General features: G+C 38.1%; 1 protein-coding gene across 10 annotated transcripts in view; it reads right to left on the reverse strand.

The window, feature by feature from the left end:
* The window catches only part of syngap1b (synaptic Ras GTPase activating protein 1b), a 105929-nt gene that overhangs the window by 15727 nt on the left and 77212 nt on the right, over positions 1 to 12990 (reverse strand). For 8 of the 10 annotated variants that reach the window (XR_008963394.1, XM_057340349.1, XM_057340347.1 and 5 more), the window contains 7 exons: positions 12750 to 12955; positions 11759 to 11972; positions 9642 to 10205; positions 8900 to 9337; positions 7799 to 7975; positions 5600 to 5811; positions 745 to 817 (listed from right to left, as the gene is read on the reverse strand). Coding sequence is in view for 9 of the 10 variants with exons in the window: in XM_057340349.1 (XP_057196332.1) it covers positions 745 to 817; positions 5600 to 5811; positions 7799 to 7975; positions 8900 to 9337; positions 9642 to 10205; positions 11759 to 11972; positions 12750 to 12955 (1884 nt within the window). In the remaining variant the exon portion in view is untranslated. Of the gene's footprint in view, positions 1 to 744; positions 818 to 1489; positions 3737 to 5599; positions 5812 to 7798; positions 7976 to 8899; positions 9338 to 9641; positions 10206 to 11758; positions 11973 to 12749; positions 12956 to 12990 lie in introns of those variants that run through there. The other 2 variants (XM_057340345.1, XM_057340352.1) reach the window with 2 other exon arrangements.

The raw sequence follows: 12990 nt of genomic DNA on the forward strand, positions 1-12990 counted from the left end.
TTTGATTGCAGACTTAAATCTGAGTTTAGATGTCACATGACTTCTTAAACTCTCATGGAGACATTTGTGAGATTTCTGGGTCTTTTTCTCAGGAAAAAGAAAACAGTAGAGTAAAGAGACATTAAATACATCCTGTTCATAGAGATCCAATTCCTGATTTTTCTTTCTTATGGATAAAACATGTTCTCTGATCAATTCTTCAACAGTCTGCTTCACTTCGTTTTTCAATCTTTATCATTTCTCCATTTTCTCCATTTATAAACAGCTATTAGACTCCCAGAATTAGATTTTTCTCTAAAGACCCCAGAAAGACCCCAGTGATTTTAGATGTGTCTCCCCGAGATTTAGAAGAGAGCTCAATGATGACTTAAACTGTGCTCAGATTTGCCAAATAATCTGAGCTACAGTACCTGTTATCGACATTGATTTTATTGCTCATATGACGTTTCTCTCATTTTTGATACAAAATGTTTAAAAGGAGATTTCAATATCTCTCAATAAGTCTGCCCTGAGCAGTGAAAGAACAATCTCTGGAGCTTGTGCTGTTCATCCTCTAGTGGAGAAAATCTTCCAGCATTGATCTCCAAAGAACATGAGCGCTGTTCTACACAACATTACACGGACATCAGTTTGGTAAAGCATTTAGACAGGCAAAGCAAAACGAACCAATTCCCACGTATACAGACAGACATACAAACAACAGACAAAAGACGGAGAGAGAGAGCAGGAAATGACAACACAGACCTGGTCTGCGAACATCCTGGGTTTGTGCTCAGGTACTACCCCTCCCCTCAACTCATCCTCCACAGCCATGAGCCTTCACCGAGACAAGCGAGAGACAGAGAGACAGTATTAGTTAGACACAGGTCAAAGATGACTGACATGAAAACATCACATTATTCATATGAACCTTCACGTGCCCTAATCCTATGCCTGTGGTGTAAACCGTAGTACTTTCACCACGTGTTTTACTGCCTCGGTCTAATCTGGAAAGTGTACCGTAGCACACGCATCACAGAACGGTCACATAAATGACATATTTCCATCATCCCGAGGGAATACGCCAGCTGATAAATGAAAATGGGGCATATTGAAAAGCTCGGCATGACGTCAGACGCTGTGACTGGCAGCTTATTCCTGCAATTACACGCTGTTGAAGCGGCCGCCAGCCTGCATCAAAGTGACGCTTCGTTTGAACACACAAAACGGGGATCTGTTTCCTTTCTCCATGCAAAAATTCATCCTCGCTTCTTTGGATATCTGATCAGACACTATTTTGGACAGTATGTGCTTTAATGGGCCTTTTACTGGTATTGTGTCACTGGAAAAATACATTTAAGAATGTTTTGATTGATGCATGTATGACATGAAACACATGCAGCAGAATATGGGAATCGTATGAGGACAATCGACATGAGTTTTTATGGTTTCAGTATAAAAGGTTTTATTGAAAAATTGGAAGCTCTCATTTTTTAAAAACATATTAAGCCAGCTGGTTGTAAAAGTGTAGGCTGAAATGAGACTTGGTACAACAAAATCATACTAAAACGAATGAGATTGTATGACTTCATACAAATTGTTAAATAGTTGAGAGAGATTGTGTTGGTAAATAATGAATTCCACAATTTAGGTTTAAAGCAACGTGATTGGATATTTTATTCCATTGTAAAAGTACATGCTGATTGTACAAAATTGAAATGCAAAAGTAAAAACAAACAACAGAAAATACTGAACAGAGATAAATTTAGTTTCGATAAAGTGCTGCGATGTTTAACAATGACACTTCTAAAACGTTGATATGCCCTCACAACAGTGTGAAAGTATATTATTGAAAGTCAGGAGGTCAGACAGAAAGATAGAGGAGTTCTTAAAACATGACAGTAAACCTTAGTTGTGCCTTTTCATGGCTACAGTAAACAAGGCATTTATTGCACAATTTGGCTACAAGAGGTAAATATATATACGTATTTATATGAATACATAATCTGTCTATGCACTATATTGCTAGATACATATTTTTAAATAATATGTGAATATATAAGGAATTCTTGGTTGTTTTTTAACAATATAAATGTAATTTTTGAACACTCATACATCAATATCATTCGCTAAAATCAACAGACCACAGATTTTCAGCATTTCAACATTCCACATTCTTGGTCACATTTTATATGGTAATCACATGACAAAAGATTCAATTTCAGTCCTAAATAAATTCTTCGATAACTGATCTATTATTCATATCTCTATGTTTATTTCACAAACAGCACCACAGACAATAAAATATTCATTAGTATGTCACAGCGTGCCTGTGTTACTTACCTCATGTTTAATGTTTCTTAGCTACTGTACATTGTACATGTAACACAAATAGCACAAATAACTTTACGCTGATTTGTTATTACACTACAACTATAAATATGATTTAATAAAAGCAAAATTATTTTCAGAATAATTGTTGTTAATATTGTTGTGTATCTGGAAATTTAAATTTTGAGCTGTCATTTCTTATTCGATTTTCATCACTGTGATCATTCATTCACAAGTCATTCAGTAATGAGATGATCATTTATGAAAATATGACTTTTGTAAAAATGAAATCAGCATAAAAGCAACACAACAAATGCTACCGCAATATATAAATACTGTGATAAATAAACTTTTGCAACAGTTTGCATTAGAATAATTCAACACTAGATTGGCATATAAGAAAGCACATCTGTATACCTGAACCCTGGAAATATATTATAAATGATTCATTATAAAATCATTGTTATTGCATGCTTCACTTTAAATGCTCAATATTGCTGCAATGTGGAGCTGAAATCTGAACACAATGAAGGATGGGTGAGATCATAAGTTCTTGTGATAGCACAGAGATATGGAGGAACACGACATGTAAAATAAGATCTATAAAGACATTTTTATCACACAGTATGTTTCAGGAGTGCAGCAATGATCCTTAACAGGAACAAGGAACAAACACAGGTACAAAAGTTCTGGCAAAAAAATACTGCCCTTCCAGAATCTGCTGATTTTAAGGTGTTCTTCTACAAACAAGCTAAAGTCTTGTGTAAAAATAAACATTATTGCAGCTACACTGATATTTGCTCATTTAAAAAAATCTGTCATTATTTATTTTCCCGAATGTCATGTGTATTAGCTATTTTAATGTGATAGCATTATCATGTGAACTTTTTTACCAAAGTAATAATGTAAAAAATGTCATTTTTGTGTGGAAATTATAACAAATACATGACAGACATTGTACGATATAATTATCTTTTCCCATTTCAGTATCTGCTTAGTCTGCTTAGGAGCTGTTCCTCCTGCTTATAAAAATAGAGACAAACCGGACGATTAAAATATGGAGTTTCCATTTGTTCCCCATTCGATCTCATTGATGTCTAGGAGAAATAACATGGATATTAAAGAGGTCTATAAAGAGGTCTTTCTTATGGGCTGTATTGCAATCTTTAAGGCAAGTAAATAATGACAGAAATTGAAGTAAAACACGGCACTCTATTATTGTAAAACAGCGTCCAAAATCTTATACCCCAAACACACACATTCATGATCATGCCAATGCGGTTTTGTGCTAACACGCGTCAAGGTAGAAACAGACTTGATGATTTACAGCTTTTTGTGGTATTTTATTGCCCTTCTGAGCATTTGAACCCAGGTGTCCCTTCACATGAAGGCATCGGAAGAATATCTTCACTCCATGTCTTCATTCCTAGAATTGAATTGAAATAGCAATACACTCTGTGACAGAAAATCTGTGTATGCGCTGCATTACAGGAAGTTACATCATCATTTCACAAACCAATGAGTGACGTCTTTTAGACATGTGAAGCCACAAAGACAACAAATAACAAAACACAACAAAACAACAGCAAAGACAGAAATGTCCACAGAGACAAACACAGCCTGAGTTGTTTCCAGAGGCGGCCTTTGCAATTCGAAGACCGTTTCAAAGAAACGGTTGGAGACCCCCCATTTAAAAAAAAAAAAACTGTATTTAACATTTTATTATTAAACAAATTCTATCTACCCTGTATTTTATTTGTTTAAACACAGTGTAAAACTTTGCTGTAATTTCCCAGTTTGCCAGTAACTTACTGTATATGTAATTTACAATTTTACTTTAAGCCTAAACCTACGTTGTTTATATATTTTTCTCTCCTAAAACAAGACTAAATATCTTAGGTCACTTTTCTTGTTATGTAAATGTATCGTAATTTAAGAAGTTTTAAATATTTTTACTAGAAAACAAGAGAAAAATGCTCAGGAAGAATGTCATTTTTGCAGTGTTGCTGTGCTAATGCCAGTCTCTTCTTGCTCATTTTGAATCTCAAAAGTCAAAGTGTCTTAATTTTGATTAAAGTTATTGAAAACAATACTAATATGAAAGAATTATTAAGCAGTAATTAAATCTATTAGTTACTGGCAAACCTGCTGCAAAACTACGGCAAAGTTTTACAGTGCAGAACTATTTTACAATCACTAAAAGATTCATTTTTTGTAGAAATAAAGTAAATTTAGTTCAGTCGGACGCTACAGATGAATTAACCGCGTCTGCTCCATAAAGGACGATGACGGAGACAAAAGGGCAAGAGAAGGTTTGTTAGCATTTTGTTCATTTAAAATCAGGGAATTTGTCTTTGTTTTATTGTTCTTGTGTATTTATTAAAATACAATTATTTTATTTTGTGTCGTAACGGTCATATTATGTAGTATCCATCTTATTAGTTTTTATTAATAAAACTACGTTAAATATAAGCGGGTTTGTCGTAGTACTGTTTTTTTGTTTATGGGATATTTGTTAGGAATAAAAATGACATTTTGAGCATAATTCGGTTAAAAGAAAATGTAAGATATAAAGATCTAATGTTAAAGATCAAAAATGTTGCCAAATGTTTATTAGTCGGTGGAGAAAATATTCATCCCTTAATAATACAAATAGCATATTTTCCCACGTTTAACGCCATGGTGGCATATATTTCAATTTAAAATAACAGGATTTTTTTGCCCCCTATCTTGAAACTAAAGTTTCTTTTAAAAACCATTTTGACAACACTTTTCCCTCAAGTCCCCTTAACATTTACCCTGGTGCATGCTTGGCGTGATGGCAGGGGAAAATGATCTTTTTCGACTGTAAGCGGAGGCCCCTTCTGTTGTGAGGCCAACATAGCAAAGGCCGCTATACTGGTTGTTTCAACCATTGATTGGTCAAATATGAACATTTGTTTAGGTTCATAGTCTATATTTAGCCAAACCATGGGTTGAAACAACCTGGGATTTTTAAGCGTGCATAATAGATGCCCGTGTCTAAAAAAAAACATTTTAGAAATAACCCACACACTATCAATGAAAGTCACTACTAAACTAACATCCCTCTAAAGTCCACAGGTGTGTCTCTCAAAACTAAAAAAAATCCAAACCCTTTTCGTCTTAAACATCTAACCTAAATCATAAACCCAAACTAATTTAAAAGGAACCGATTTAACTTCATAAAATGACAAGCACACCGCGTGTTACTCCTGTGTGTGCGCGTGTGACCGCCGGCCAGTGTTTCGCCAACTTTTTCGGTCATTACCTGTCAATAATTCCTTTAATCTGGTTGTCTTTCTCCATCTGCTGCTGTCTCAAGCGTCTTTCGCTTTGGTCCAGCCGGCTCTGATACTGCAGCAGCATCTTATTGGTCTGCTGTTCCTGAGATAACAGCCTCTTCTCGTAATCCTCCAGTTTACGGTGTGACATCATCAAACGGTCCTTCAGGGAGTTGATCTCCTCCTCGTACTCTCGCACCTGCGCCACAGAGGAGACGAGAACGGCCGGCGTGTTAAATAAAACTACAATACAATAAATGTACTTTTTAATCGTTCTGTAAGACGTCTTTAAATGTTGTCTGGGCGGGCAGAGTTCAGTGCTAGTGCTGTATTCTCATATCATCTTTTGGGAATATTAATGTAGTTGAATATGCTGACTCAACAGAAGCTCCTCATTGATATTAAAGGCAGATGGGATGACACTGGGAGATAATGAAAAGAGGTTTGTGTCACCTCCAAGTCGTCTACATAAACTTCCAGAAGGGGAACAGAGGGTCAAGATCAGCTGAGACGTACTGACCAGAAGGTCATGCTGTTCTCTGCTAACGTCTGTTTACTTGCAAAAAAAGCTCGTTCTCATTTGATATTCAACAAAAATGCATAAATGAGGCTGTCGGCGCCATCTGTTGCAGGAGTAAAAGACTCGATATGCATTTCCTTGACGTGTGCATTATGCGCAGAGGTGCTTTTCTGAGAGAAACAAGTTCACTTGGTCAACTGAGGGTCTAAATTTACTTATTAACCCTGAAGTAAACCAAGCACTTAAAGAGACAGTTCACTCTGTGATAATGCGGAAATTCTTACATTATTTCAAAGCCATGTGCATGTTTTGTTTGTTAAACACAAAGGGATAGTTTACCCCCCCCAAAAAACAAAAAAAGACTTTCTTCTGACAAACACAACAGAAGATATTTTTAAGAACGTTGGTGACCAAACAACTTTGGTGCTCATTGACTTCCATTGTGTAGACACAAAACCACTGAAACATTTCTCAAAATATTTACTTGCAAGTAAAGTTGTGAACGACATGAGGAGGGGTAAAAATAAAGAAAGGATTTTAATTTAGTTTGAACTACCTATGCAACTTTTAATATCACAAAAGTGTATGAAAAGTTCAGGCTCCAAAAAAAACAAAACATCATAAAGAAAGCGCACAATGCTACTGTATGCCTTTTAAAGACAAAAAGCTAGTCATAAAGATTGTTTATACATATCTCTGTGCTCTTTCGGGCTTCACAGCCATAAATACTATAGATTTATTAAATCATTGTATAGAAAAGCACTGGGCTATACATTTTGGAAATTTCTGACTTGTGCTTCGTTAAAACATAACAGCATAATGTGTATGAGTGAAAGAACTGCTGCATTTTGAGTAAACTGTCTCTTAAAAACAGTGAATTAGATTTACATTTATACATTTGGCAGATGCTTATAGTGACTTACAGTGCTGAAGTATACATTTTAATCACTATGTTTTTGCCCTGGGAATTAAACACACTACATCTGTGCTTTACCATTTTTACAATTGGTCGCTAAATTATTAATATTTAGGGAAACTTTAATAAACCAGTTCAAATTTTCATTTAATCAGCATTTCTAGATGTATTGTGTTCATTCCAGGCCAGTGTCTGATGAATTTCAACAAAGTCAAACTTTGGGAGTGACATAAAGTCATCCAACAGCAATGTGAAAGACTGACAGCATGACAAGACACATGAAAAGATCGAGGTTATCAGCTTACAAAAAATATTTTTTGAACTTTTCCTAAATACATGTAGAAATATTACTGTTTATTAAAAGTGAATATGAACTTGTTTTCTTTGCAGTATTTGAGGTCTGAAAAAATACAGAGCATCTTTTCTGATATTTTCACTAGTTTCTCCAGTGTACATTTTCTGCAAATATTGCAAATAAAAACTATATATTTATTTGAAATTTGGTAGAAATATTGTAAGTAGATCACAAAATGAAATAAAAATGATAATTTTCCCTATAAACTTCTCAAATACCTATAAAAGCTCGTTCAAAAAAACGTAAAATAACGTAAATTTGAAATGGTCTCTTAATTTTTTCCACGACTGTAGATCCATCTTCATTAGATAACATAAATACATGAGAAATAAATGTTTCAAGCACACATCTAGTATAGTAGCTAGTATAGTAGATAAAGTAGCAGCGTAACACACCCTGTCCAGACGGGACTCATCCATGCTCTTGGAATACTCCTTCAGCTTGAACTCTTCTCTGTCGATACGAGAACTCTCGATGTCAGCAGAAAGATGGGGCATGTTGGACACCCAGGCGACCGTCCGCTCGGAGGCAGGGGTCAGGGGGTTGAGAGTGGATGGAGATTGGGAAGAACCCTGAGGAGGGAGTGGAGGATATCAAATATGAAAAAAGAGAACGTTTAAGTCACTTCTTTAATATTTCATATTTTATATAGCTACCAATATGAGTTTTCACATCTCTTAATCCTCAGTGATGTAAACTACAGCTGAAGAATGCCGTTAAATGCACAAGTGAAACTTTTTACATGAATTCATTTACATTTATCCACAGCGCAGTCTACAAAGCTATGTTGACAAGTATGAGTATAGAGTTGAAGATAGGAAAAATAAACAACATCAAAAGTAACGTTTTAAAGGGGTCATATGACATGGCTAAAACGAATATTATTGTTTGTTTTAGATGTAATGCAATGTGTATACACGATTTAAGGTTCAAAAATGCTGTATTTTCCACATACCGTGCATGTTTGTATCTCCTCTTTGCCCCACCTCTCTGAAACGTGCAGGTTTTTTAAAGTGAGGTGTGCTATGATTGGCCAGTTCACCAGTGCGTAGTGATTGGTCGAATACTGCAAGCGTGTGACAGAAATGTAACGCCCCTTACCATATTTGGAACATCAGGTTCCAAAGCAATTGTACTGACAGGTACGCCCACCTTACTTGCGTATACATTTGGGCGGTCTTAGTCAAATCATACCACGAACTGATGTAGATGTGTGGGGGTGTGGTTACACGAGGCGTTTCAGGCAGGTCTGGGTGAGCATTCACTTTTAGATAGAATGCATCTTTTGTTTCGATACTTTCATTTTTGCAATTTTACGTGTCTAATACATGCCTGGGCAACTTATAACACCAAAGATACAGAAAAACACGTATTCGCGCCATATGACCCCTTTAAGACATGCTTCCTCAATTTTGTTTTGATTTGCATTATCACCAGGAAACCCGCACACTGATTCATTCCAGGAAGCAATGGGGAATCAGTTTGGATTCAATCACCTGTTTGCTCATGGTGGGCTTGAGAAGATGCTGTTGCTGAACCTGCTGTCGTTCCTGATGTGATTTGGATTGCTGTGTGGACTGTGGAGTTCCACCTTGTGATCCTTGGGACCCCTGGCTCTCTCTGGTGGAGCTCTGCTGATGCGGCAAGCCAGGGGGGGTGCTGTCCTTCACGGACAGCTGCTGCCGGGGCCCCTGCTGCCGGCCTCCGAAGCTGGACTCTGGAGACTGCAGCAGGTTCCCGCTCTGCGGCCTGGACTTGGCCGCGGGGGCGGCGGCAGAACTCACGGAAAGCTGATGCGAGGGTTGCGATTTCATTCGTTGTGTTGGAGGAGCCATGGAGCTCTGTCGGACAGGCTGAACGGTGGAAGGAGGCGTGGCGAGAGACGAATGAGACGTGCCGGTCTGTGATGTCATACCTGTCATCTGTTGCTGATCCTGATTGCGACATACGAGCTCACATTACAACAACCATTACAATAGAGATACTGTAATTCAGTCTCTTATCATTTATTCACCCTCACTTGGTTGAAAACTTGTATGACTTTCTCTCCTCTTTCAAACACAAAAGAAGATATTTTTAGAATTGTCTGGAAGTCAATGGGGTCCAGTGTTGTTTGGTTACCGACATTCTTTAAAATACTGTATCTTCTTTCGTGTTCAGCAGAAGTAAGAAAGTCATAGAGGTTTGGAATAACAGGACGGTGAGTAAAAGAAGCCAAAATAAAGATCAAGCAAATACCTGGCCGTGCATGGAGAGTTGCCGTCGCCCGTAGTCGCTCTGGTTTTGGCGACTGTAGTCGTCGCTGTAGCTGTGCGAGTGAATGATGCTCGGCTGACCTAGGTGAGGTCCGGGTCTGAGGGTGGAGAGGTCTTCGCTCCGGGAGAAGCCGCCGTGAGCAAACTGCGGCATGTAAGCGGGGTGAGAGGAGTCTGGTTGGGGGGCCAGCAGCAGAGGAGGAGGCGGTTGAGCTCGATTGTGCTGGTGATGAAGCTGCGGCCCGTCGGCGGCGAGGTGAAACAGGGGGTTCTGGAAGGAGAGGGGGTAGCGGAGAGCGGCGGCCTGCTGCTGCAACGATTCGCTGGTGGTTCCCAACTGGCTCAGCTGGCTCAATCTCAGACCCCCGGACATGCTGGAGCCCCCGGACCCGGCCGACATTCGCCCTCCGGCACGCAGCTGACCTCCGAGGCCTCCTCCCAAGCCTGCGAGCCCACCATAGCTGCCAAGGCCAGCAATCGAGGCCTGGGAAGAGTTGAGCATGTCCCCCATAGACTGCAGGTTAGAGACGCTGTTCATTCTGGAGTCCTGGAGGTCCATCATAGAAACGTTTTCATTAACACCGAGAATCTACGGGGTGAACGCTGCAGCTATACCTGCCGTTCGCAGCGGTCGTGGACGGTTACGCACGAGGATGGACAGCGTGTGTGTATATAGAGATGTGTTTATTTATTTGAGGTTTGAAGGAATGGTTCACCCAAAAATGAAAATACTGGCGATTATTCAAATGCATTGTTTTAAACCTGCATGCTGATGTAAGCGAGAAGAAACTTTATGCATCTTTTTAATACAATAGTTAATAGTGCCAACAGCTATCAAGGTATAATAAAATTAAATAAATTTAAATTAAATAAATCGATTCTAATAAAATTTGAATAAAATAAAGATTAATTTAAAAATAATTAATTAAAGAACCATCAAATGAGTCCATATTCTAAATCTTTATAAGATAAACAAAATATACAAATTGAATACAAACTACACCAAATTGAAATTTAAGGAGTCTAAAATTAAATTAAATTAAATTAAAAATAATTACATTTTATATCAATTATACAGTTAAAATATATAAAATATGTTTTTATGTAAAAATGTAAATAAAGTCCAAATAATTCTTCAAAATATATTTAATAAAATACAATTAGCTTATATCCAAATTTACAAATTTAATAAAAACTATGCTTAATGGGGTATATGCATACGGGTCGATGGCATACTTCTGCTAAAATCTCAGCCAGCTCTGTTACATCCTGCGCACGTAGCTTCCATAGGGAACAATGGTGTTTTTCACTCGGTCGCTTCAAGATGCACATAGGATTACGGTCAACGACGTGAGTCAAATTATCCATACACTACTACGTCATACATCAACAACCAAAAATGAGAAGCGCTTTAGGCTATCCTATTCAAGCTACATCCACAAATATGGAAAAAAGCAAAGTTAACTTTTGCACTTACTCGAGGCTTGACCACAGAGGCACATAACAATGCTCAGCGGTGGTGCTGTCGATCGCTGAAATGTAAACGTGTTCTTACTAAACACATCGTTATCACTTGGTGAAAAATCCCCTCAGCACTATGAGAGTGAAAGCGGCTAAAATGGCTGAGATTTTAGCGGAAGTACATCATCGCCCCGTGTGCACATACCCCATTGAAATTTTTATCCAAATGCACCACATTACAACATGAGGATGCGCAAATACACGCAAAATTTTCCATTTTTTGGTGAACTATCACTTCAGTGTCTGTATGTCAGGATCCTGAATCCCAAATGGTGATGCAAGATTAACATAAAAAAGCTTTTTGGTATGTATTGACAGCACCCACATCATCCTGCAGCCCTCTTTCGCCATGCTTGCGTGGCATTTGACCATGCAGTAAGCAGGTTCTTCTCCCCCGGGATCAAAGCGAACCCAAAGACCCTCAGAAAAGCTGGCGAAACGTGTGCTAGGGAGCGAGCTGTTATTCAAACGACAATTCGAACCAAACAACTGACCACATGAAAGAATTCTAAATCAAAGAGGCCAATATTAAAGAAGAACCCCCCCATCCATTCAGTACCGCTCTTCTTTGGGACTTACCTTCGGGTCTGGATCGGTAATATCAGAACTGCTAGTACAGTATGCGGGACTAGACCGGGCCAACGGGGGACGGGCGACATAGAAAACATCTTTAGATGAGGCTCTGTGAGGTTGATCTCGATCCGCGAACCCCCCCATTCCAGCCCGAGATGGGAGAGCTCCGCCGCTAGACATGGCAGAGGTTGGAGAGGGCAGGCGCGTGATCTCTATTGAACTACATCAGGGAAAATTAACAGATCTAAAATGATTTTACACAAGAGGTTCAGATAAGATCAGTTATAAAACGTATGATCTGGCATAACTACATCAGTGTTAAAACCTGTTCACACCACGAATAAAGGTAGCTTTAACAAAAACTATATGAGTGTCCACAGCGTTATGTTTATTTTAAGCTCAGTTTCATATTTGAGTGCATTTTGATTGGCTGCCAATGTCATTTATCAGCCAGAGAAAAAACGTTTCTATGTACAGTATAGTTGTTATATACCACTTTTGATGACGTAATCAACTCTCGTTTAACGCTGGTCCAGACCTGTTTCATTACACAAACGTTTGAACAAAACATACAACCAACAGAATATTTATAACCAATTTAAAATGTTAAACAAATACCTTTAAGGTTTAATTATATACTGTATGTAATATAAAAAAATAGTAATAAATAAATCAAAACTAAAATCGGAAGTGCTTCTGGACCAGTGTTTACATCTTGTAAAGTTGTCTATAATTGTGTTGTGGACGCTGCTATTTAATTTGAATGAATTTTTTAATTTTTGAATGAATTTTTTTTTTAGAAGTGAAAGAGCGCTCTTCTTTTTAACAATGTTTTATATTCAAAGTATTCTGTAATTGTAAATTCTTAGTATCTCGATAATATCTAGTATTAGATATTTTACCCAGCTCTGGTTATCTTTTGCGTTCTTGGTGTGAACAGGCTGTAACAAACTACACAGGGAAACCATGTGACACATATAAGGACATCCAAAGCTACCTGTTGAGGTCTCTCATCATAAGGTTCTGGAACTCAGATGAGACGCCCCTGTTAAAGCTGGGCCTGGAGAGCAATCTTTCTGTCTGTCTCTCTGGAGGCTGTCTGTCTGTCTGATGGCTGGGCTGCCTCTGTAGATGAGGGTTACGAAGAGCCATGCTGATGTCATTCAATAGGCGGGGCAATGGACCAAGTTTAATGATAGCATCCTTTTGGAGAAAAATGTATAGAGAGAGAGGAAGTG

The sequence above is a fragment of the Triplophysa rosa genome, linkage group LG8 (genome assembly GCF_024868665.1).
Source record: "Triplophysa rosa linkage group LG8, Trosa_1v2, whole genome shotgun sequence".
In the NCBI taxonomy this organism is placed as follows: domain Eukaryota; kingdom Metazoa; phylum Chordata; class Actinopteri; order Cypriniformes; family Nemacheilidae; genus Triplophysa; species Triplophysa rosa.